The 27094-nt window shown below is 43.6% G+C and overlaps 1 protein-coding gene across 1 annotated transcript in view; it reads left to right on the top strand.

Moving 5' to 3' along the window:
• ANO3 (anoctamin 3) overlaps nucleotides 1-27094 on the top strand; it is a 475402-nt gene that overhangs the window by 301589 nt on the left and 146719 nt on the right. Inside the window, exons 11-14 of the mRNA XM_089654966.1 lie at nucleotides 466-587; nucleotides 2157-2291; nucleotides 4901-4997; nucleotides 17178-17238. Coding sequence (XP_089511092.1) covers nucleotides 466-587; nucleotides 2157-2291; nucleotides 4901-4997; nucleotides 17178-17238 — 415 coding nt within the window. The remainder of the gene's footprint in view (nucleotides 1-465; nucleotides 588-2156; nucleotides 2292-4900; nucleotides 4998-17177; nucleotides 17239-27094) is intronic.

Here is a 27094-nt window from a genome sequence, read left to right as displayed (position 1 = left end):
TTGACCTCTGCACTCTGCATGGTACACACTCCTGACCTCTGCACTCTGTCTGTTACACCCTCCTGACCTCTTCATCCTGTGCTCTACACACTCCTGACATCTGCACTCTGTATGTTACACACTCCTGACCTCCTTCATTCTGTGTGTTACATAGTCATGACCTCTATACATTACACAAACCTGACTTCTGCACTCTGTACGATACACACTCATGACCTCTGCACTTTGTGTGTTACACACTTCTAGCTCCTACACTCAATATATTATACACTTCTTAACCCTGCATGCAGTATATTACAAACTCTTAACCCATAGCCCAGCCACCTGGTTTTACTGCCCCCTAAGAAGGGAATTCCCCTCACTTTGCAAAGATTTCCCCTCACTTCCTGTTGTATATCTAGTGAAGGAAATAGGACAAGATTTGGCTGTGTGACCTCTTCATCATTTTTTGTTTCAATTTTCTAGGGAAGTCATAAAAGCAGACATCCAATCAAAACGCATGGTGCGCAGAACCACAGGCATTTACTCTATGAGCGCTGGGCTCGCTGGGGGATGTGGTACAAGTATCAGCCTTTGGACTTAATCAGGTCTGTTTATTAAAGTGTATCTATTTATCATTAGAGTGTATCTATAGGCCAAGCGTTTCTTTAGTTTTGGATGGAGTGGAGAAAGATTAGAACTTCTGTTAGGTTGTATGAAAGTTGGAGGCTCCGTTGGAGACATCTATTCACTTCCTGTCTGGTAAAAAGGTTGTCTCTACGACAGGAAGTGAGAGGAAATCTCTCTAATAGAAACACGGTCAGCAAGAAAAATGGAGTACACATATATATGCAGCCTCACAGGAGTGGGTCGTTATCTATGGGGCGACATATATGCATACCTGTGTTTGTGCTGGGATTGCGCTGCACAGCGCACCCCAAGCACAGAGACCGAGCTATCACCGACAGATACGAGTCTCCTATTAATAATCAGGAATTGGGTAGACCGATCCCGATTACCTGATCTCTGTGATAACCTGTGATTGACAGCTTGCCCCTGTGTTTTTTCTCCTCTTAAATGGAGAAAAAGATACATAGTACCTTTTTCTCCTTCCTAGAGGAGAAAATTGTAAACAAAAAAGTGAGTGTAAAAAAAAATAATAATACAATAAAAATAATAAAATAGCTAGTGTTTGATCCAGGGTTAGAGATACGATCAAGGTTAGGATCAAAGGTCATGCTCAGGGTCAAACCCAGGGTCAAAGGTCAGGGCCAATGTGTTTTAGGTAGGATAAAGAAAAGCAAAATGTGCACTATTGTTTCTGGGCCCTACTATAGGTATAAACAACAAATAGTATACACATATTGTATGTGGTATCACTGAGATTGTCAGGAGCAGAAAATTTTAAAATGGATTGTTCTTTGGTGGTAGATTATGGTAATAGCAAGAAATATACAGCTACATTTAAAATGATGTTTTGAGTTTTTTTACTATTTTGTACCAATTTCCCTTCGATAATAATAAAAAATATAATTAAATGATAATGATAAAAAATAATAATAATAAAAAATAATAATAAACCAAATCAAATACCAACTGAAAAAAACAAGGTAAAGTATAATTCTTCCGAGATACTTGTGAATAGTTGTGATGATATGTACCACGTGTGAAAGTTGCAAAACTGTGTTCAGGTGTTAGTATTTGTTTTACCTTTGTCCTGAAGGAGTTAAAGTTAGAAAGTGAAATGCTGGGGACCTAGGCTATTAGTTGTATAAATCAGATTTCAGCTTATATTAAGTAGTAAGAAAAACTAAGTTTTGTGTTAGGTTGCTTTGTTTTATTGCACATCATAAGAATTACAACATGTATCAGAGCATACAGTGCTCCAAAGGGGCAGTACACCCAACTGATACTTGAGTTTGGTCTTAGATTACAGTTGAATAAACCCAACTTTCAGTGAGATATCAGCTTGCTGACTCAACAAAAAGTCTTACTCTTTGTGCTACAGAAGGAAAATATCACTGTATGCTCCATACCGTAGAAGACAACTGCATCATCTTATCATAAAATATGTTTAAGCAGCCATGACTGAATATTAGGTACATGAGCTTTCAGAAGTTGTGATGTCCCCAGCGTCTCTGACCCTTGTGATTTGAACAGTGTGATTTATTGCACAGGAGATACTTCGGTGAGAAGATTGGATTGTACTTTGCATGGCTGGGCTGGTACACAGGGATGCTGATCCCTGCCGCACTTGTCGGGCTGTTTGTCTTCCTTTATGGATTATTTACCATGGACTCCAGCCAAGTAAGGTAAGGCTTGCCAGCACTTCCCACCTCAAGCATAAAGCCACTCTTTGGGAAGCTCAGCAATGAGAACTCGGAGTACAGAATAGAGTACAATGTAATAATGGCTACGAGACCAGTAAAGGATGGAAACAGAAATAACAGGATATTTATTTATGACTTGTTAATAATGAAGTATCAATACTACTATGTGTGTACATGGAATAGATGTACCGTCTTCTCTTTGCCATTACCCTTACAATTGAGAACCTTTTCTCAACCTTTTTAACACTAAGGAACCCCTGAAATGATTTTCCAGTCTTAGAAAAAAATCTGCCAGTGATGACTATATCTACAGCCCATGGTACTGTACAGAAGTGTGCTGGTCAGTGAGAAGAATACACCTTATGTTTGTGGTCATTGAGAAGAACCCCCACCCCCCCTTACAGATAGCTAAAAGGATCATCGCTGTAAGTGGTTACTTATCTGAGAGTGAAACATGGCTCGTTGCTCATGGCACCCCAAGCAAACTCTGGAGCAGGGGTCAGCAACCAGTAGATAATAATCTACTAGTAGATCTCGGCCAGGTGTCTGGTAGATCATATTCAGGGCTTAATGACCCGCCAGCTTAGGCAACCACTGCCAGTAATGACTATATCTAAAGTACAAAAGCTATGAAAAGACTCTACCATAGAGTTAACTCACTGTTTTGCTCTACCAATGAGCTACAAAACCCCCAAGTTGCAATTGGTGGAGAATGTGGGCAAAACAATGGAGTTCTGGATCCTCACATGCCAAAACCAGTAAGTTGACTCCACGCCAGAGGAGTGTGCCATTAGTGTGCTTGTCTACCACAAAAATTGGCCTAGACTAACATTTTACACAGTGGCATGGCCTCGCCCTGCCACACTACTTTATGGTAGATCTGTGAATATGATCATTTTGTGTTTTTATTTTATTAAGTATTCTTTTGATGTTTCTATTGTTGCACAATTATAATTTTTGTAGAAGAATTCCAGGTAAGGATGTTTTTACATAGTAAATATGTAGGTACCGCTACTATACTGCTCTCCACTGAGTTTTGGGTGCCACTCTTAGATCTCTTTGTATTTGCTTAGTGATTGCAGATAAGGTGAAGAGGTGGTGCAATGACATTATGATCTCCACCTCATCCAGAGAATGTTTTTGTTTTCACTGAGAAAATGAAAAACATTCTCTGAATGGCACCCATACAAAGAAGCCAACCTCCTGTGTTTAGTAGGCAGCAGGGCAGCCGCTTGGTATTAAAGTAAGAGGAGATCACTGGTGTAGTGGTGCCTACTACAGTGCTTTCCAGCTTCTACAGTTGCAAGAAAAAGTATGTAAACCCCTTGGGATTGCGTGGAGTTTTGCATGAATTGGGCATAAAATGTGCTTGATCGTAGGTCTTCTGAGAGCTCTTTTCTGCGAGGCATGGTTCACATCAGACAGTGCTTCTTGAAACCAGTAAACCCAAAACAGGTGTTTGTTTTTTAAGGGCAGGACAGCTGTCAGCAACACATCCAATATCATCACACTGATTGGAGTCAAGGTTGGCTCACTCCTGGCTCCAATTAGCTCTGGGAGAAGTCACTAAGCTAGGGCCTCACATACTTTTTCCTCCCTGCACTGTGAATGTTTACATGTTATGTGCAATTAAACCATGGCAACATCTAATGTTTGTGTAGTATTATGTTCAGCAGACTGTGTTCTTCTATTGTTGTGACTTAGATGACGTCCAGAGCACATTTTATGTCCAATTCATGCAAAACTCCACGTAATCCCAAGGGGTTCACATACTTTTTCTTGCAACTGTAGATGGATCGGTATGGTATATGCATAGTTGCAATGGTCCAAGCTGGAAATATGTAAAAAGATATCATGCCTGGAATTATTCTTTAATGTTTTTATTATGGGGCTCCATCACACAGTATGATGGCCCTGGTATCTTATAAACACATATACTTGAGTTAATAGTGGCATTCAAAACCTAATGAATCCTGCATATTATAAACATATGCAGTTAGCTGCAGTGGAGACACTGGCATATTTGGCTGCCTTTGGTATTGACCAAGCCAGTGTCCTGACATAACTTGGATGCCTGATTTTGGCATTTAGGCTTCATGCACATGGGCATATGAATTTATGCCTCAGATATACTGGATTTTTTTCTGCCAGAACTTGGCAAAAAAACTTGCCTCTAATATTGTGTGTATCTACATGCATTTACGAGCATATGGCATTGAGCATGTACTGTAAATCAATTGAGCGTATGACATTGAGCGTAAATGCATACTACTGGTCAAAATTTTAACTTATTCTGGCCATTGGAATACATTTAAATGCATATGCTCATGAGCTTCTCTCTGAATGAATTTTATTTTATGCCTCTAAGTGTTGCTTTTAAAACACTGATCTGAACTCCGGATGTGCATATCCGCATAGGCTAACATAAAATTACGTTTAGAGGCTTAAAAAAAAAAGAAAAATGACAGACTCCTCTAACAGCAAAATTTTTTCAGCCCCATGGACATGAGTCCTTACATGCATGAGCTCATAATCAATAAAAATCATTTTACTAGAAACTAACTGCTGATGTACTTGTTTTTCTCTGTAAGTAAAGAGATCTGCGAGGCAAACGAGACCATCATGTGTCCTATGTGTGAGAAGAACTGCACCCTACAGAGACTGAATGAGAGCTGCATATATGCCAAGGTATGTCTGTCTGCTTATGATTATACATGTTTGTGAAAACATATTAAGTGTTACAGACATCCGCTATAACAGCTCTGCTTGCATATTGTAGTGTGATTTACCCTAAAAAAGCACTATGGGAGAAAGAATACACAGTTTCCATCTGTCATTGCATATGGTAGTGTCTGCATGACACCATTATTGAGTAGGGAGTACTTGGATACCTTGTTGAAACAAGAACCTAAAAAGCCAGTTGTACTGAATGTACATGTAGCACAGATTCCCTTAGGGACCCCTGATTGTCACAGGTTCTTTTATTCTCAGGTCAGAGCAGAGGCAGCCAGGCACATAACAACAGTCACTCACTCCAACTCAATGTTCAGTCTAGGGGGTTATCTTTTTTGATTTTTTATTTATTTCTGAAAAAATTATGATAGCAACAAACAGTCACTGAGATCCTATACTCAGGTCTGTACTCACAATGTCCCTGGATACTTGGATGCCTCCTTCCATTCTCAGCCCCATTGTCAGCCAGAGATTTCTCCTGTGAATTCTCAAGACCAGATCTCTTTCTTTCATTTTCTTATTTGGGCCCTCAGATTACAAAATGTAGTAATCTCTGATCCAATTGCAGTTATCACCTACAATGTTCAGAGCAATGTTGGTATTGCTGGATAAATCCCAACTGAAGCCGATCTAGTGACCCCAGTAGCTGCAGCACAGGTATCTGAATACAGCTCAGTGATCAGTCTAAGGGTTTATCTTTTTTCATTTTTATTTATTGCTGAAAAAAAAAAGGATGATAGCAGCAAACAGTCAATGAGATCCTACACTCAGGTATGTACTCACAATGTCCCTGTATACATGGATGCTTCCTTCCAATATCAGCCAGAGATTTCTCCTGTGAATTCTTATCACGTACCTGGTGTTAGAGGAAAATGGAGAGAGCACTTCCCTTGCGGCTAAGTTCCAGACTCTGCCTGGATATGAGACAGAAGGAGTCAGGCCCAAAGTAGCACCCAGGAGCACAGCTGATGCACTGGGATGGTGTCTGTAGACAAGTGGCGCCCGTGAGAGGTATTCAGGCCTTCAGGGTAGCAGAGGACCACAGAGTAGTCAGTTCAAAGCCAAGGTGCAGATTGGAGCAGACGTAGTCAATAGGATAGCCGGGGTCATACACAGGAGAGCAAGTGAGAATTTCAATTAGCCAAGCCGAGGTCAGATCACGAGAGCAGGTGAGAATATCTGTTAGCCAAGCCAGGGTCAGATCAGGAGTCAGGCAGAGAAGACAGGTCCAGGAACAAGCCAAATTGGTAACAGCAGATCACAGTAGCAAGTGAACATGGACAAAGGTACTGGGGAGCCAGAGAACAACCAGCAATTTGAGGGAGTGACGGGCTTCCTTATAAAGGCCGTCTGGCACCAAACTGAGCTAATGCCTGCGTAACTATGCGCCAGTGCGCATGCGTGTTCTGGCTCGCGTCCCTGCGCCAATGTGCATAGATTTTCTGCTAGCGTGCATTTCTGCGGCCATGCAAGGTATTGTCAGGAATGCCAGGTCTCTGAGTACCTCTGCTGTGGACAGAGCCCTGACAATTCTCCAGACCAGGTCCTCAGTGAATTCCCTTAATTAGTTCTAAAAAATTTCAGCAAAACAGACCCAAGTTCTAGCATAGCTGGGACCTCAATGAGCACATGTAGAACTTCAGATGGACTGCCTGTAAGGGCAGAAACCCTTCAGGCTGGGAACTTCTCCCGCTGGACAAGAACAGGGCAACTCCAGACCTCAGGCTATTTATGTACCCCCAGCCTCCTTCTGGACATCCTCACCTGCTGGACTGGCTAAGCCAGTATAATTATTCAGATTGCTGATTTGCCTTTCCAGCCCTCTACATCCTAGAATCCTGCAGAAGGCAGGGGGAAAAAAGGAAACCTGCAACCAGTGAAGCCCAGAACAGCCCAAAACAGGCGTAAGCTGCTCCACTGATTACAAAGCAGCCAAAAACTAAATGTATCTAACATTCTTACAATCTGTCATGTACTTGATTGGTGGCTGACTTGATGAGAAGGCTTCCCTTGCAGCTGAGTGACGATCACCCCTGAAGGTGAGAACAGGACGTTCAAGGCACAAAGAAGCACGGGTGCCTTTTAGATAGTTAGTAACTGCCAGCACAGTCCACCGGATAGTTGTCAGCTGGTCTGTCAGGACTGATGGCAGGACCTCTGTTGCCCTTGGACCAAGGCGGTGGCCACAAGCACGATGGTATCAGAAGTGCTGGTGTGGTCAGACTGACAGGACCAAACTGAAGAAGCATAGTCAAGATGGAAGCTGAGGTCATGCATGGAGTGAAAAGCCAGAGAATAGGCAGGAGCATGGTCAGAACAATAGCCAAGGACATACACAGAAATCAGAAGAAGCAGGCAAAAGAGTGGTCAGGTGATAGGTCAGAGTCATGCACAGTTGGGCAGGACAGGCAGAGTCCTTAGAGCAAGCTGGGGTCAAAACCAGGAATCAGGCAGCGGGAAGGTCCAGAGACAAGCCAAGTTGGTAACAGGAGGTCCAAGTAATACAGGATACACAAGAGCAAGGAGTACTGGTAGCTGAAGATCATCCAGCAAACTCTGAGTTCAGTCACTGCCCTGATATAGGACGTTTGGCGCCAGTCCTGGCAGCAGGTGTGCGTGAACACGCGCCAGTGTGAACATGTGCTAAAAAAACAAGCATGACCATGTATAGTATTAGTAACTATGCCAGTCCAGATTATTGGTAAACTAGTAAGAAAGGTTTGTAGTTTGGCTCAAATACCGTTGCCTGGTCATGGTTTTACTTACTTGAATGCCTTGAATTTACATAAAACGAGGTGAAGTGACCAGTGTGCTACTTAAAATTGTAAAAAAGAAAATAACAAGATTGTTTCCCTTGGGTTTTTTCAAGTTCATGGTGAAATGAAAGGGAGTTTCCATGCTGTGTTATACTGCCATTGTTATTTGTTTTTGGCTTTGCTGACATTTCAAGAATAAGTCTCCTTTTGGTTCCCAGTACGGTAACTATTTTCTTATTTGGGCCCTCAGATTACAAAGTTTAGGAATCTCTGATCTAACTGAACCTTGTTCGCATGAAGTTATCACCTACAACATCCAGAGCAATGTTGATATTGCTGGATAAATCCCACCTGAAGCCATTCTAGTGAACCCAGTAGCTGCAGCATGGGCTTCTGATTGCAGCTCAATGATTAGTTTAGGGGGTTATTTTTTTTCTTTTTTATTTATTGCTGAAAAAAAGGATGATAGCAGCAGTCACTGAGATCCTACACTCAGGTCTGAACTCACAATGTCCCCGTATACATGGATGCTTTCTTCCAATATCAGCCAGAGATTTCTCCTGTGAAGCCGTTCTAGTGAGCCCATTAACTGCAGCGTGGGCGTCTGATTACAGCACCTTTCCCGTCTCCCATCCCTTGTTACAAATTTATGTTGACTATATGAATTTGTACACATTATTAAATCCTGAAAGCTATTAAATGGATAATTGAAAATTGTGCTTTGTTAATAGACTTGCTGTCTGGTTGCTAAACAGTCAGCAATTTGGAGACTTGCTAATACCATAAAGCAGAACTACACTGTATATGAGAACCACAAACCAAAAAAGCTCATTGATTCATTTTTAATATTCAATGCAAACTCCCCCATCCATCCATGTCTCCACACTTTATTTTGCTGAGAAATCACTTTGAAAAACACTCCCTAGCAATTCTAGCTGTGGCTATCGTGAGTAAGGGCAGATGATTCATGTAACATTTACTTCCTGGAATTCATCTGCCCTTAGCTCAGGCATGCAGGCAGGACTCCTGGGGTGTATGGCATAATTTGCCTAGGCCTGGAAACCAGGAAGTAACTGAATAAATGTAACAAAAAAGTTTAAAACAAGTAAATATGATGTAGTTTCCTATTTATTTACTAACGCTAGCAGCATAAGGATTAACCCTTTCGCACCTACAGCTCCCAGCCCTTTAAGATCTTTTAGGTGGTGAGCATTTGGGTCATGTGACCTCTGTGATTGGCTGCTACTGCGGTCACATGATTGGAAAGCTCCCGATGGCAAGTATGCATTGGGAGTTTATTGATCACTGCCGGCTACCATCAGTGGTGTATTTAGGTTTTCTGCTGTCCTAGGCAACACAAAAATTGTCTCCCCCCCTCCACAGACCAACACCCCTCTTGCCCACGAAGAGAGCCTGCCATTGACCAACAACATCCCAACCCTCCTCCACCCAAAAGAGCCTCCCACTACCACCTCCGCCGTACACTGACAGCCCCTCACCCCCCAACCCTGCGAGAGAAAAGACACTCACCTTCACAGCTCTGGACATCCCCGGGAACAAGAGTCGGGCTCTGTATACACCATCAAGCAGCCCGCAGCCCCTCTCAGATCCCACCTGGTCCCCATGCTGCGTGTGTCCCTTCTTCCACCCCTTCTTTTGGGGGGGGCGGTGCTGCCCCCCTGAAAAATGCCGCTGCCCCCTGAAAGATGCTGCCCTAAGCAAATGCCTTGTTTGCCTTGTGGTAAATACTCCCCTGTCTACCATGCTGGGAGCATGTAGAGAGCGCACTTTCAGCACTTAAGTGGTTTATACAGGGCCACATATACAGTATATGCCACCACTCGGTGTTAAGACCCACTCGGCCACATACAGTACACCCTGTTCCAAATTATTATGCAAATTATTTTTAAGTGTCACAAAGATTAAATATTTTGTTGATTAAATATTCAGTTTAACTCATGGATGGCATTGTGTGTCAGGGCTCTTTTGATCACTGAAAACAATCTCGGACACCTGTGATAATTAGATTGGCAGGCGAGCCCAATTTAAGGAAAAACTACTAAAGGAGGGTGTTCCACATTATTAAGCAGAGCACCATTTTCAAGCAATATGGGGAAGGAAAAGGATCTCTCTGCTGCCGAAAAGAGTGAAATAGTTCAATGCCTTGGACGAGGTATGAAAACATTAGATATTTCACGAAAACGTAAGCGTGATCATCGCACTATTAAGAGATTTGTGGCTGATTCAGAGCACAGACGGGTTCGTGCAGATAAAGGCACATTGAGGAAGATTTTTGCCAGATCCATGCATCGGATCAAGAGAGCAGCTGCTAAAATACCATTACATAGCAGCAAACAGATATTTGAAGCTGCTGGTGCCTCTGGAGTCCCACGGACATCAAGGTATAGAGTCCTCCAGAGTCTTGCTACTGTGCATAAACCTTCTATTCGGCCACCAATAACCAATGCTCACAAGCAGAAACGGCTGCATTGGGCAGAAAAATACATGAAGACTAATTTTCAAACAGTCCTGTTCACTGATGAGTGCCGTGCAACTCTGGATGGTCCAGATGGATGGAGTAGTGGATGGTTGGTGGACGGCCACCCTGTTCCAACAAGGCTGCGACGTCAGCAAGGCGGTGATGGAGTCATGTTTTGGGCCGGAATCATGGGAACAGAGCTGGTCGGCCCCTTTAGGGTCCCCAAAGGTGTAAAGATGACCTCTGCAAAGTATGTGGAGTTTATGACTGACCACTTTCTTCCCTGGTACAGAAGAAAGAACTATGCTTTCCGTAATAAAATCATCTTCATGCATGACAATGCACCATCTCATGCTGCAAAGAATACCTCTGCATCAATGGCTGCTATGGGGATAAAAGGAAAGAAAGTCATGGTGTGGCCTCCATCCTCCCCTGACCTCAATCCTATTGAGAAGCTTTGGAGCATCCTCAAGCAAAAGATCTATGAGGGTGGGAGGCAGTTTACATCCAAACAGCAGCTCTGGGAGGCTATTCTGACATCTTGCAAACAAATTCAAGCAGAAACTGTCCAAAAACTCACAAGTTCTATGGATGCAAGACTTGTGAAGCTGCTATCAAATAAGGGGTCCTAAGTTACAATGTAACGTGACCTGTTAAAATGTTTAAAAAGTTCAAATGTTAAAAGTTTGATTGAAATAGCTTTTGATTTCAGTAAATATGCTGCAAACACAACAAATGACAATTTTCAGTTCTTTACAACCTATAAAGTGTTTTGAAACTTACTGTGCGTAATAATTTGGAACAGTACATTGTGAGTTTTTTTATGTTTAAAAAAAATACTGTTATCATTAGGAGGTTTGTTCAATAAAATGTGAATTGTACTCTTAATAGTTGATAACATGAGAATTATGCTGACTGTTATTTACATCAATTATTTAGGTAAATGAGAAAAATATGCGTACTTCCAGTGCCAAGGAATTAAAATACTCAAAGTTGATTGAGAGAGTGAAGTTCCTCTTTAATGACCTGTACCATGGGTAACTTAACCTTTTGTAATAAATGAAATTAGAATCAAGGTGAACTTCTTGTTTTGCCATCCACCCAGCTGTCTTTTGTTACATACCACTTCTTGATTTTTCGCCCTACCTGATGATGTGAAACAGTTTTCACCATGTATTTGATGCATGCTCTGCATACTTATGTTAACCACTTCAGCTCTAGAAGGCTTTACCCCCTTCATGACCAGGCAATTGTTTGCTATTTAGTATTGTGCTACTTTAACTGGTAATTGCACGGTCATGCAACACTGTACCCAATAAAATTTATAAATTGTTTTGCGAAAATAGAGCTTTTGTTTTGGTGGTATTTGATCACCACAGGGTTTTTTATTTTTTAATATATGAACATTTTTAAATAAAAATATGTTTTACTTTCTGCTATAAAACGTATCCATTAGCTGCTTGCCCTCCGCCCTATAGTAGAAGTACTGCTACGGGGCAGCAGGGCTGCGCAAAATCACGTGTATATATATACATATATATATGTGATTTTCAGATTTTCATTTTCATTCCAGGTAGGGGACACGCACTACCCATGCCGTTATTGGAGGCTAGGGATATCAATCACCGGGTCCCAGCCGGAGATCCCCCGCTGGCACTCAGCGATCGCCAGGTAAAGCTGACAGGGGAGAGACCTGTGTACAGTATAAACAACACAGGCCTCTCCCCTGTCAGCATGGACATGCTGTTTTGTATCTCTGCACAGCAGAGAGATACAAAACAGCATGCCTCCCTAGTAAAACAGCACACATAATAAAGCACACAGTTAACCCGTTGATTGCCTAAAAGTGAACCCCTTCCTGCCCAGTGTCATTAGTACAGTGTCAGTGCTTTTTATTAGCACTGATCACTGTATTACTGTCACTGGGGATGTCAGTAGCAGTATGTCAGTTCCCCCCCAGTGTCAGAATGTCTGCCGCATTCCCTCTATAAATCACTGATCGCCATTACTAGTATAAAAAAAAATAAAAACAAAAATTCCAGTATATATACACCGCCATTTGTAGATGCTATAACTTTCACATAATCCAATTAATTAACATGTATTGGGATTTTTTTTTAGCAAAGACATGTAGCAGAATAAATTTTGGCAGTATGCCGAACCATATTGATTGGGTGAGAGAGACCCATGCATCCATTAGCAGAGTGAACATTGATAGTTCGCCACTTCAGTTATCTGTTTGCACATAGTTGTGAACATTGCATACAGTTGTCCCAGCTGTGGCCTAGTTATACCAGTGCTATAGTTGGAATACACATGCAGTACAGTTATCATTCAAGCTGACCGCAGGACATACAGTTGCAGACCAGGATACAGCAGTGCCAACTTAACCAACAAGTCCCTTTCTGCAGAGCAGGATTCCTACTACCGTTCATCTTTTGCTTTTGACATCCAGAGGGAAATATCTTTGTCCATAGACATTTATGCCACTTGTTGCCATTTACTACTCCAAGCTCAACTGCGCTAATTATTTGCCATAAGTCAGGGAAGTGTTAAATGTTCTCCTTTTTCCTCGCCATTTCGGACGTGATCACCCTGAGAAACTATCATCTACCCCTAGATGCAACTTCACACCAACTGGGCCCCAAGAAGCACACAGAAGATACAGCTCTTAAAGGGGACACCACCAATTATACCTGAGAATTTGTCTTTCTTCACATTTAATCCTTGTCATCTAGTTCCACAGTGAGTGAGCTTACCTGTTTCTCGATAGTTGCTTTCTGCTCACTGGGGATTCAGCAGTCCCCTAGGTTGGAGAGAGTGAATGATTTCTGAACGCAGATCTGCTAACAGATACTGTTGTTTTATTGTGAATGTGGTTCCGTTTGCTCCTAATTGCCAATAGAGATCAGATTTGCTGCCAATACCAGTGTTATTTCTTGACTCAGTTCCTAACAAATCCAATATACATTTATTTTTTGGTTTATACTACTTTGTGTGAGTCCATTTTACATGTGTGATTTATCTGGGTCACCAAAGTACGGTGGTGTCAGCAGAGGTTGGGCTTTCAACCAGAGGTCCAGACTGACAGGGAATTCAAAATTTACTAAGCAACCCTTATGGGGGTAGTGTTACATGAGGCCCCTCTGAAGCATAGTTTATGTCCCAAAACCTGTAACTAAAACTTTGGCAGGACCCATGACAATTCCACCAGTTCCTAGAAAATAGCAGGAATAATTCAAAAGGAGAGTTAAAGGTGGAAACCATATTACAAAAATGTGGTTGGGTTGACCTCCCAGTACCTGTTACAAAATACACAAAAAGATAATCTTTTGGGATTTAAATGTCAGCATAAAAAAAGAACAACCACCAAAACAAAACATCACATACATATTTGAAGATTTTATTAATATATGAACAAAAACAACATTTTAAAATGCAAAATTCTTTATACATATTTAAAATCCAAGGACATAAATCATAAATCTATAATGATTCACAGTCATCATTTATCTTTTTGTTATAGTTTTATATAACAAATGTTACTCGAATGGTAGGTGACAATTGGGTAGACTTTAGAAATGCGTAGATGTTTAACGTCTACTATCTGGGTAGCACCAGTAATATAAATCCATAACTCATAAGTAAGTAATGACTATGGAATATGATAGTACAAAAAATGGCCAGTGCCCCAGTCTATAACTAGCCTTCACAGCGAAGAACACATGGACGGGCGACGCATGTCAAACAACAAAACAGAAAAACTCCCAGCTCAACTTGCCAGCCAGTTTGCAAACAAACCGAATTAACCTGTCTAACAGTTTGCGTTAAAAACAGGGGTTTAGTTAGCACACGTTTGAAATACATGCGTAAGCTGCAGAGCCTCATCACGGCACCCCGATATTCTGTAGTTCCTAACTCTACAAATTTTAAGAGCCCCACAATAGAGACACATGTATTTAATGGATAGACCAAGGGCAGGTGAACCTGAGGGAGCCCACCCCTCCTTAAAGGTACAGGAGCACACTGGACACCCAGCATGTAGCACGATGGCAGCTAAGGTGTCCAGTGTACCCCCACGGAATATGATAGATTTATAATTTTTTCTGGATTTTAAACATTTACCGTATTTTTCGCTCCATAAGACACACCTAGGTTTTAGAGGAGAAAAACAAGAAAAAAAATATTCTGAACTAATGGACTGCAGACACAGTACAGGGGATGACCAGAGACTGCGGACACAGTACAGGGAATGACCAGAGACTGCGGACACAGTACAGGAGATGACCAGAGACTGCGGACACAGTACAGGGAATGACCAGAGACTGCGGACACAGTACAGGGAATGACCAGAGACTGCGGACATAGTACAGGAGATGACCAGAGACTGCGGACACAGTACAGGGAATGACCAGAGACTGCGGACATAGTACAGGAGATGACCAGAGACTGCGGACACAGTACAGGGAATGACCAGAGACTGCGGACACAGTACAGGGAATGACCAGAGACTGCGGACACAGTACAGGAGATGACCAGAGACTGCGGACATAGTACAGGGAATGACCAGAGACTGCGGACATAGTACAGGGAATGACCAGAGACTGCGGACACAGTACAGGAGATGACCAGAGACTGTGGACATAGTACAGGGAATGACCAGAGACTGTGGACACAGTACAGATGACCAGAGACTGTGGACATAGTACAGGGAATGACCAGAGACTGCGGACACAGTACAGGGAATGACCAGAGACTGCGGACATAGTACAGGGAATAACCAGAGACTGTGGACATAGTACAGATGACCAGAGACTGCAAACAGTACAGGGGATGACCAGAAACTGCAGACAGTAAAAGAGATTACCAGAGACTGCGGACCTTTGGGGAGGGAGGGGGAGCGGGTACCTGAATTTGACAGGTACCCGCTCCCACTTCCGCGGAGTTGTCCTTCCTTCTTCTTCCCGCAGTGGCTTCTGTGACAGCCGGGTGCCCACTGCGCATGCGCGAGAAGCGCTGCGCTTTGTGAATGGTCCGGAGCCTTCTGGGACCTGTCATGTGTCCCAGAAGACACTGGACCATTCACAAAGCGCAGCGCTTCTCGCGCATGCGCAGTGGGCACCCGACTGTCACAGAAGCCGCCGCGGGAAGACTGCAGCGCTGGAGCGAGGAACAGGTAAGGTCCTGCAGGAGAGAACAGCTGAGCGGCCGGCCCAATATTCTGACATGGTGGCGGCAGAAATACCGGACCAGCCGCTTTACATTCGCTCCATAAGACGCACTGACATTTTCCCCCCTTTTTTGAAGGGAAAAAAGTGTGTCTTATGGAGCAAAAAATACGGTAAGTTGACTTGCATGTACCATATTTGACCTTTTGGATTTTTTCATCTAGTAATAAAATCTACAAATATGTATATGACATAGTGCTGTGGTTGTTGACTGTTTGTGCAGACATTTAAATCATCCCAAAATCTCTTTTTGGGGTATTTTATCCTAGTAAAAGCAGTTGAGCACATTAATGTGTGTTTTATGCCAAAATGAGAATAGAACAAGACCACAGCAACAGTTTTGTCATACTGATTCTTGTTTACAAGTATTGCAGATTATGATTGCTAAAGTAGTTGTAAAGGTAAAAGGTTTTTAACCTTAAGTAGAATTACAGGCAAAACTTTTTTTTTTCATTTTGGATAGAGTAAGGGAGTGTTATAACCCCTGTCAGATTTTTTTTCACCATCTCTGTCCATAGCCAAACAAGTGAGAGGAGATCCCTGCAAATTAAGGGAATTTTTTGGGGATCTCTAGGTCCCCAAAACTAGTGTCCTCATTGGCAAAAACAACCCAAAAATGTGTTTTTTTTTTAACTTTCACTTTAAACAGGACAAATAGAGAGGGTGAATCTCCTTAACAGGGGCAGAGACAACAATAAAAACTGACAAGGGTTCTAATCCCTCTCCACTCTATCCAAAACTTTAGTTATACTTGAATGCATTCTCTCTTTTACAGGTAGCTCCCCCTGCAGCCCCCTCTACATACTCACCTGAGCCTGATCTCGGCCCAGAGCTGTGCGTGTCTGCAGCATTTCTTCTCCCCTCTTCCAGCTCTCATAGGCTTGGCAGAGAGCAGTGGGAGCCATTGGCTCCTGCTGCTGTCAGTCAAAACCTGTCAGCAGAGAACAGGGGGCAGGGCTGAGCCGGGCAGTGTGTCTGAATAGACATTAACAGCCGGACTTAGGAGCACGCCCCTACGTGTGCCCCCATAGATGGGCTTCCTATGGTGGGCACTCAGCAAGGGGTGGAGCCAGAAGTGTCAGCGGGGGACGAGGTTAAATTGTGACATCATTTGCCCCTCTTCTCTACATTGTCCAATTTGAGAGCATCTTGTATTCCATTGAAGAATACAAGGATTTCTCTGAATGGTGGTGGTGCCAAGCTAGCGACCCCCTATGGCCAGTGTGCAGAAGGGAAGCTGCTCAAGCAGGACCCAGTAGATGGTGGCTATCATGGTATGTAGAGCGGACTACTACAGTGATTGGTTACAGTGATTGTCAGCTTCCCTCCAGATAAAAGATATGTATAATTACATTGGGCCAAGCTGAAACAATGTAAGATGATCCCTGGAGTTCCACTTTAAACATTTGAGATAAACTGCTAGATCCTCATTGGATTTTACACTATTTTTGCCAAGTCTACCTTGAACTGAACTGAATTACAAAGGATGAAAGTACAAAGTGTGAAAATGTACCATATCTGCAAGAACAGATTACTACTGTGAAATTAAATTATAGATGCCAGGCACTTTGCCACAGCTTTCAACAAAGAAATGTACTTACTGTGTATTTGGGTACTAAAAGCACAGGGCATGCTACTAGGTGATGACATTTGTGTTTTTCTCTCTTCCTAGGTCACTCACTTATTTGACAATGGGGGCACAGTGTTCTTTGCTATATTTATGGCCATATGGGGTAAGTAAATATATTCTGTGCTGTACACATCAAACACCATTTGTTTTTTAAATGGAATATTTGTGATTGAATAAGACAGCTGCGCCCCCTACTGTTCATTGCAGTCTGTAGAATAAAGCACGTTCTGCTGTGTCATCTGTTTTAGGTTTTCATCAATAAGGGCTCGTTCACACTTGATTTGGTCTCTGAAAAGCAATCCGTGTTTTGATCACTCTTCAGTAAGCATTTGACAGGTGATGAGGAGGCATTGTATCACCTCTTCACCACCTGCTTTACCCTCGCAAAACGCTTGAAGAGTGGCCCCATTCGCTTAAATGGGTTGTGCTTTGTGCTGTGGCTGCTAAAAGCAACAGGGGGTATTGTTCCTGCCATGGTCTAGACCAGTGGTTCTCAACCTGTGGGTCGCGACCCCTTTGGGGGTCGAACAACCCTTTCACAGGGGTCGCCTAAGACCATCGGAAAACACATATTTCCGATGTGTAAAGAGCAGCTGCTGTGTAGAAAGTAGCTGCTGTGTTGAAAGCAGCTACTCTGTTAAAAGCAGCTACTGTGTTGAAAGCAGCAGTATTGGAGGTAAAACAACACTTCATGAATTATAATTACTGGATAAATAATTTTATGGTTGGGGGTTACCACAACATGAGGAACTGTATTAAAGGGTCACGGCATTAGGAAGGTTGAGTACCACTGGTCTAGAAGCAAGGTATCATGGCTGCAGTATGTGTACACCCCCTGTTGCTAAATGGTAAACTGTCGAGGGGGTTGTAAAAATGCTGCTCAACCACTGCTTTTTACCACCCCTTAACTGCTGTGTGAATCAGCCCTTAGGTCTTCATCAACCAAAGCCTGTTTACACTTGCGTTACTCTCTGAAGAGCAATCTGTGGTTGGTCACTCTTCAGAAGGCATTTGGTAGGCGGTAAGGGGGCAGTCTTTCACCTTCTTACTGCCTACCTTAAAACCTAAAAACCCATTCCACAGCTGCATGCAGGGTGGCTGTGGCTCAGCCCCATTTGGTTGAATGGGATGCGTTTGGTGAGCAGTAGTGCTTATTAAGCGTGACAGCTGAGATAATTTTTGCTATGCTGTGTTGCAAACCATAATGGCCGTGGCAAGATCACCCCCGTCCACTGCTTTTGACGCTTAAGAAGGAACAGTTAGGGGGCAACTGTAAATGAGACTTAACAGAATGTAATAAAGTAAACCTGTAATGAGAGGCAAACAAGGGACAGCATTGCTATGCGCCCTCTTAAAAGATGGACATCTGACTGCAATATTGGCCCAATGGCTTAAAGCTGAACTGTGGGGATGATTGTTTTTTCTTAAATGACATTGGTCAAGTTTGCTTACATCTAATCCTCATTTGAAAGACTGCTGGGGATGCAGAAATTCTCTGTAATAGTCTGCTGCAAACCTAGCCGTCTGTATATTGAACACAGTGGTTCACTTGTTTGGCACTTCCACCATTTAGAAAACTCATTTTATATTTTATCTTATGAATGCAAGGGCTTCTCTGGTTGGACAAGGTGGAGATTTAGACATAATCTACATCTCTCTGCCTTGTTCAATTGTTGAAATGCCTTGTACTCACTGAAAAAATACAAGGCGTTTTCTGAATGGCGAAGGTGGCAAGCACCAGTATACAGAAGGTAAGTTGCTAGAGTGGCACCCAGAAGAGACCAGTGCTGGCTGTATGTAGCACAGTCAACTACTAGTGGCCCTCTAGTTGTGAGCTATGAAGGAATAGATGTAACCAACCACAGTGGGCCTAATGGTTAGCACTTCTGCCTGGCAGCACTAGGGTTGTTGGTTCAAATCCCAACCATGGCACCACCTCCGTAGAGTTTACATCTTCTCCCTGTGCCTGTGTGGGTTTCCTCCCACACTTCAAAGACATGCTGGTAGGTAAACTGGCCCTAGTATGTGTAGGTATGAATGCAAGTTTGGGACCTTAAATTGTACGCTTCCTGAGGGCAGGGACTGATGTGAATGCACGATATACAGTATATACACTATATTGCCAAAAGTATTGGTCGGCCTGCCTTTACACGCACATGAACTTTAATGGCATCCCAGTCTTAGTTTGTAGGGTTCAATATTGAGTTGGCCCACCCTTTGCAGCTATAACAGCTTCAACTCTTCTGGGAAGGCTGTCCACAAGGTTTAGGAGTGTGTCTATGGGAATGTTTGACCATTCTTCCAGAAGTGCATTTGTGAGGTCAGGCACTGATGTCGGACGAGAATGCCTGGCATGCAGTCTCCACTCTAATTCATCCCAAAGGTGTTCTATCAGGTTGAGGTCAGGACTCTGTGCAGGCCAGTCAAGTTCTTCCATCCCAAACTCACTCATCCATGTCTTTATGGACCTTGCTTTGTGCACTGGTGCGCAGTCATGTTGGAACAGGAAGGGACTATTCCCACAAAGTTGGGAGCATGAAATTGTTCAAAATGTCTTGTTATGCTGATGCCTTAAGAGTTCCCTTCACTGGAACTAAGGGGCCAAGCTCAACCCCTGAAAAACAACCCCACACCATAAACCCCCCTCCACCAAACTTTACACCTGGCACAATGCAGTCAGGAAAGTACCGTTCTCCTGGCAACCGCCAAACCCAGACACGTCCATTGGATTGCCAGACAGAGAAGCGTTATTCGCCACTCCAGAGAACACGTCTCCACTGCTCTAGAGTTCAGTGGCGGCATGCTTCACACCACTCCATCCGAAGCTTTGCATTGCACTTGGTGATATAAGGCTTGGATGTAGCTGCTTGGCCATGGAGGAAACCCATTCCATGAAGCTCTCTGCACACTGTTGTTGTGCTAACTGAAGGCCACATGACGTTTGGAGGTCTTTAGCTATTGACTCTGCAGACAGTTGGCGACTTCTGTGCACTGTGCACTTCAGCATGCGCTGACCCCACTCTGTCATTTTATGTGGCCTACCACTTTGTGGCTGAGTTGCTGTTGTTCCCAGTTGCTTCCACTTTGTTATGATACCACTAATAGTTGACCGTTGAATATTTAGTAGCAAGGAAATTTCACGGATTGGCTTTATTACACAGATGGCAACCTATCATGGTGCCATGCTTAAATTCATTGAGCTCCTGAGAGTGACCCATTCTTTCACAAATGTTTGTAGAAGCAGTCTGCATGCCTAGGTGCTTGATTTTATAAACCTGTGGAGGTGATTGGAACACCTGAATCCAATGATTTGGAGGGGTGTCCCAGTACTTTTGGCAATATAGTGTATGTTAAGCATGTCGTAAATTGATGGTGCTATATAAGTACCTGTAATAAATAAATAAAGGCTAAGTTCACCTTTGTAACCTGTTTTATGTTCCACCATTTATTTAGGATGGAACATGTAACATGTTTCAGCTCCTGCCGCCTCACCCCCTGATCCCCCATCCCTGTGACAGCAGACAGGGATTCCTGTCCCTGCACCCCCTGGCACAATTTAAAAAAATCATGGCCGTGCGGGCCTCCACCTACATGGCTGTAGAATTCTGTGAATGAATTAACTACAACTAACATTAGCCTCCACAGTTGACGGCGTGCAGTTCTCAATGAACTACTGGGCCACTGATGAGCACTCGCATAGTTCCTTAATTCTTCCTGCAACTCAGTAACTGCCTGCCCGTATGAGGTATGGGCAAACAACTGTACTGAGTGTCTGCAGGATCCTGTCATTGCAACCACAATCTGCTGATCGTGGGTGCAATGCCTTACAGGCTGCAATGTGAAAAAATAATAAATGCACATTTTTTTCCTGAATTTATTTTATTTTATTTTACAAAAGGTGAACTTATCCTTTAAGAAAAGATCATTTCTGAAGTTGAACTTAAAATACACCCTGAATCACTGACCCAAGATAAGAACGCACATCAGGAAAGTCAAAGCAAAGTCAGAAGTCCTTCGGTGTATACTTATTATTCTAGTGCAGGGATGTCAAACTGGCGGCCCTCCAGCTGTTGCAAAACTACAAGTCCCATCATGCCTCTGCCTTTGGGAGTCATGCTTGTAACTCAGTCTTGCAATGCCTCATGGGACTTGTAGTTTGGCAACAGCTGGAGGATCACCAGTTTGACACCTGTATTCTAGAGGGTTAGTATGATATATAGTATTTCAGAGGTCAGCAATGGCAGTCTCCAATCATGACAGGTTCCCTTTAGCTAAAAAAAAGTCAATGTGCAAGTCTAATAATATTTAGCAATCAATCATCCCTTATTATTCATTGATGTGATTGCTCTCAGCTGAAGACACATTCAAAGCTGGTTTGTTTACTTTCTGTACATAGTTAAATGATTGTTATATCAGTCAGTGTTTTATTAAATTAATACAGATGGCTGTCATTACTTACCTTCTTTCAAAATGAAGTTGCCTGGCTGATATACTGGTTTAAGTACTTCCTGAGTTACTGACCCAGATCGAGTAAGCAAATCAGGAAAGTTAGAATAGATGTCAGCCTATAGAAAATTTGCCTTCCTTCTGAAAATGCTTGTTCCCTGGCTGTCTCTGGCTTCAATACTTCCGGAATTTCTGATCCTGAGCAAGCAGGCAGTGAGTAGGGTCAGGGTGAAGTCAAAACTTCTCATCCACTTACATTTTTCAGGTCAGTGTCTCAAAGTATTGAAGCCAGAGAATCTGCACGATAGTCAGAGAACTAGCATTTTCCCCGAGTTCTGCAATTGCAGCCTTTGTGTTTTTCTTATGGCTACGTTTATGGATGAGCACAGACAAGGATCTAGTACTTAGCAAATCCAATAGGGTTAATATACTAAAGGCAAATAAACAGTTTCCTTTGCAAAGGAAGTTGCACTTTGCAAGGGAATTTTCCTCAGAACTTCGTGAATGAGCAGAAGCTCTGCTGACTTCCATAATCCAATCACGTGCAAGCAAAAATGCTGTGTTTTTTGGGGGTTTTTTTTTCATTTTCCTTGCTTGTGATTGGGTACTCTTTGTATGGTGAAATGTCACTACATTCATTAAACGCTGAGGAAAATTCCCTTGCAAAGTGCATACTCCCTTCCAAAATGAACAGCCTATTTTCCTTTCGGTAAATCAACCCTAATGTGCTTATTTTCATAACTCCTTGGCCAGCTCCTTCTGGGTCAGGGTTTCTCAACCTTTTTACCTTGGAGGAACCATTGGCAAAAAGTTTGAGATCTTGGAGAACTCCTGCAATAATATTCACATCTACAGCTCACAGAACATTGGTGTGATCAGCAAGCTGTTGATAGGAGGGCTCATTACATGAGAGCAGGGCGCATTACACAATAGCAGGGCGCATTACACGAGAGCAGGGCACATTACACGGGAGCGGGGCACATTACACGAGAGCAGGGCGCATTACACAATAGCAGGGCACATTACGTGGGAGCAGGGCGCATTACGGGGGAGCAGGACACATTACATGAGAGCAGGGCGCATTACGTGGGAGCAGGGCACATTACGTGAGAGCAGGGCGCATTACGTGGGAGCAGGGCACATTACGTGGGAGCAAGGCGCATTACATGAGAGCAGGGCGCATTACGTGGGAGCAGGGCACATTATGTGGGAGCAGGGTGCATTACATGAGAGCAGGGCGCATTACGTGGGAGCAGGGCACATTACGTGGGAGCAGGGTGCATTACATGAGAGCAGGGCGCATTAGGTGGGAGCAGGGCTCATTACACGAGAGCAGGGCACATTACACGAGAGCAGGGCGCATTACACGAGAGCAGGGCGCATTACACGAGAGCAGGGCGCATTACATGAGAGCAGGGCGCATTACGTGGGAGCAGGGCTCATTACGTGGGAGCAGGGCACATTACGTGGGAGCAGGGCACATTACATGAGAGCAGGGCGCATTACGTGGGAGCAGGGTGCATTACATGAGAGCAGGGCGCATTAGGTGGGAGCAGGGCGCATTACATGAGAGCAGGGCACATTATGCGGGAGCAGGGCACATTACATGAGAGCAGGGCGCATTATGTGGGAGCAGGGCGCATTACATGAGAGCAGGGCGCATTACATGAGAGCAGGGCGCATTACGTGGGAGCAGGGCACATTAAGTGGGAGCAGGGCACATTACATGAGAGCAGGGCACATTACATGAGAGCAGGGCACATTACATGAGAGCAGGACACATTACATGAGAGTAGGGCATATTACATGGGAGCAAGGCACAGTACTTGGGGGCGGGGCTCATTCCATGAGTGCAGGGCACATTACATGGGAGCAGGGCACATTGTGTTGAAACAGGGCACATTACATGGGAGCAGGGCACATTACATGGGAGCAGGGCACATTACGTGGGAGCAGGTCACATTACGTGGGAGCAGGGCACATTACGTGGGAGCAGGGCACACTGTGTGGGAACAAGGCACATTAAGTGGGAGCAGGGCACATTACGTGGGAGCAGGGCACACTGTGTGGGAGCAGGGCACAGTACGTGGGAGCAGAGCCGTTTCACTGCCTAGCTCTATGTGTGTCGGCAAAGGGGATGCGATCTACTATCTATGACTGTCAGATTGTGGCGGAACCCCTGGGGACCTTTCATGGAACCGTAAGGTGCCGCATAACTCCCCCCCGGTTAAGAAACCCTGTTCTAGGTTCTGCTCCATCAATACTTACCAGATTTTGCAGACATATTCCACGTGTGCTTAATGAAGGAAATGCCTGTAAAAATCTGCAATATCACTTACCTGCCCCGCTGCCCATGCCTTGGATCTTTGCTCTGGAGGAGCTACATTGGATAAAGTACAGAAAGCATATATTCTATCTTCTATCTACTTTTTTGATCTGAATGTTTGAAAAAAAAACCCACAAGTGTGTGAATCAGTTCAGGCAGTTTTATCTTTATCATTCATGCATGTATTAGCATAATGGAACCTGCCGGATTGTTTTCTAGGTTGACACAAAATTGAATATTTATGAATTCCAATAATAGTTTTAAGATTATATGCATCCAAGCATCACAATATATACAGTAAACAATATATATATATATATATATATATATATATATATAGCATGAATTTAGGGCAATGGTTTGTTTACAATAATGTAAATGTAACACAGCAAAACATGAGCTTACTTGTAATTGCAGACAACAAAGTCAGGTGGATGAACTTTTCTGATCTAATGTGATCATTCTATTGCACTTGTAGCACTACCCCTTTAGGAGTCGCTGAAGTCCGGGTCCCTCTATAGTCCTGTACAGCCAGACAACACGCATTTCCTTCAGACTTGCATCAGGAGACAGTAACCAGTCCTTGAGCTTTATTTTGAAGTTTTATTAGGGGAATTAGAACTTGGATGGGGTGAGGGGTGTATGGGATACCCAAGTACAATGGCAACAGCGGACAAACTCCTTAGCAACTATGTACAAGTCTTTACCACAAAAATTCTTCTGGAGAGCTAGCCAACATCTCCCACAGTACTGCCCCAGATCCCAGATGAATCCTCTCCTCATCCAGCTGTACTGGCTGAATCCTTGGGCAGGGGATCCAGTGCCTGCCAGCACAGTGTGAACAATCCCAGGTAAAGAGCTAATCCAGTTTCCCACCAGAGTGCCTCTTTCCCCTTCCTGTCCCAGGGGATGCAGGTCCACTCACTTGGTCTTTCTTCTGTATTGCTGGTGGGTCGGTGGCTGCTACCAGGCCTTCTAGCTGGCTGCTCCTTCCCAGCCACACAGGTGGTTCTCTCAGGGGGCCGGTGTAGTCCCAAGCTTTCCTCCTTCCAAGGTCTCTCTGCCTGGAGGTGAGCCCCTTTCCCATCTGGGCCCCCTTCACAGGCTCCTGAGGAAAGGGACACGTCCCCGAAATGCTTCAGTAGGCCGACCACAGCATCAGTTGGACACTCTGCCACCATTTCAGCCATCATTGTGGCCTTACAGGCGCTCTCTTGTGCTACTTTTGTGAGGAGGTTTTATGACTTTTTTATACATTTTAATAAATATTGGATAATGTTTGCGGCATCTGTGTGCTTTTTTTTTTTCTTAGTCCTCTTTACTATGGCTTGGCCCTGTATATACAACAGAAACATTGGTAACCAAAGTGGCCAAAAACTTCCTCAAACCAAGATCTAAAGGATAGGTTAAATCTAAAGGATACTACCAAGTTCTACTTCTCAAATGCTCTGCTGTATTTGAAACTGTTGACCACTCTCACATTTTTGAAAACTCAGCATTATCTTGGGATATGGCCCTCACTTGGGTTGCCTCATGCTCTGTTTATACCGTGTATCTGTCAAACTTGCTTTCAACATTGACATTGAGGTCTGCATACCTACTCTTTATTTGTCCTACTCTGTCCTAAGAATTATTTTCAGTCACCACCTATCCACCTTTTGGATATCTGAAAGGTAACTAAAACATAACTTAGACAAAGCTGAAATAAAGTTCTTAATTTCCAAATTACCCCTGACATTTCTGCAGCTATAAATAGTGCTGCCACTTTGTCTCACATGTTAGCTGCCTTATTGTCACCTTTGACTCAGTCCTCTTCTACCCACCTTACATCCGAAATATCTTGAAGTCCTACTGCTTAGAATTGTCTCAAAAAACTCAAATTGTAAGCTTATTCAAGTAGGTTCTTCTTCTTCTCCTGTGTAAATTTTATTCAAGTACATTGCTGCATAATTAATTGGTATTTTTAAATAAAGGGAATAATAATACACTGCTCAAAAAAATTTAAGGAACACTTTGAAAACACATCAGATCTCAATGGGGAAAAATATAATGCTGGATATCTATACTGATATGGACTGGGTAATGTGTTAGGAATGTAAGGATGTCCCATCATTTGATGGAAATGAAAATTATCAACCTACAGATGACTGAATTCAAAGACACCTCTATACCGATATGGACTGGGTAATGTGTTAGGAACATTGCTGATGCAGTAGGCTTGTCCACTTTGCTGAAATTTCATTGCAACAACTCAAAATGGTACTCAGTAGTCTGTATGGCCTCCACGTGCTTGCATGCATGCCTGACATCGGGGCATGCTCCTAATGAGACGACGGATGGTGTCCTGGGGTATTTCCTCTCAGATCTGGACCAGGGCATCAATGAGCTCCTAGAGAGTCTGAGGTGCAACCTGGTTGTGTCAGATGGACCGAAACATGATATCTCAGAGGTGTTCTATTGAATTTCGGTCAGGCGAGTGTGGGGGCCATTTAATGGCATCAATTCCTTTCTCCTGCAGGAACTGCCTGCATACTCTTGCCACACGAGGCCAGGCATTGTCGTGCACCAGGAGGAACCCAGGACCCATTGCTCCAGCGTAGGGTTTGACAATGGGTCCAAGGACTTCATCCCAATACCTAATGGCAGTCAGGGTGCCATTATCTATCCTGTAGAGATCTGTGTGTCCCTCTATGGATTTTCTTCCCCAGACCATCAATGACCCATCAAAATGGTCATGTTGAATGATGTTACAGGCAGCATATTGTTCTCCATGGCTTCTCCAGACCCTTTCACATCTGTCACATGTGCTCAGGGTGAACCTGCTCTCATCTGGAAAAAGCACAGGGCACCTGCCAATTCTGTGTTCAATGGCAAATGCCAATCGAGCTCTATGGTGCCGGGCAGTGAGCACAAGGCCCACTAGAGCACATCAGGCCCTCAGGCCACCCTCATGATGTCTGTTTCTGATTGTTTGGTAAGAGACATTCACACCAGTGGCCTGCTGGAGGTCAATTTGTAGGGCTCTGGCAGTGCTCATGCTGTTCCTCCTTGCACAAAGGAGCAGATACTTGTCCTGCTGATGGGTTAAGGACCTTCTACAGCCCTGTCTAGCTCTCCTAGAGTAACTGCATGTCTCCTGGAATCTCCTCCATGCTCTTGAGACTATGCTGGGAGACACAGCAAACCT

The sequence above is a fragment of the Staurois parvus genome, unplaced genomic scaffold (assembly GCF_062004578.1).
Source record: "Staurois parvus isolate SC_StPar_1 unplaced genomic scaffold, SC_StPar_1.0 ptg000818l, whole genome shotgun sequence".
NCBI classification, from domain to species: Eukaryota; Metazoa; Chordata; class Amphibia; order Anura; family Ranidae; genus Staurois; species Staurois parvus.
Note: the sequence above shows the minus strand (reverse complement) of the source record. Positions and strands in the feature narration are given on the sequence as shown.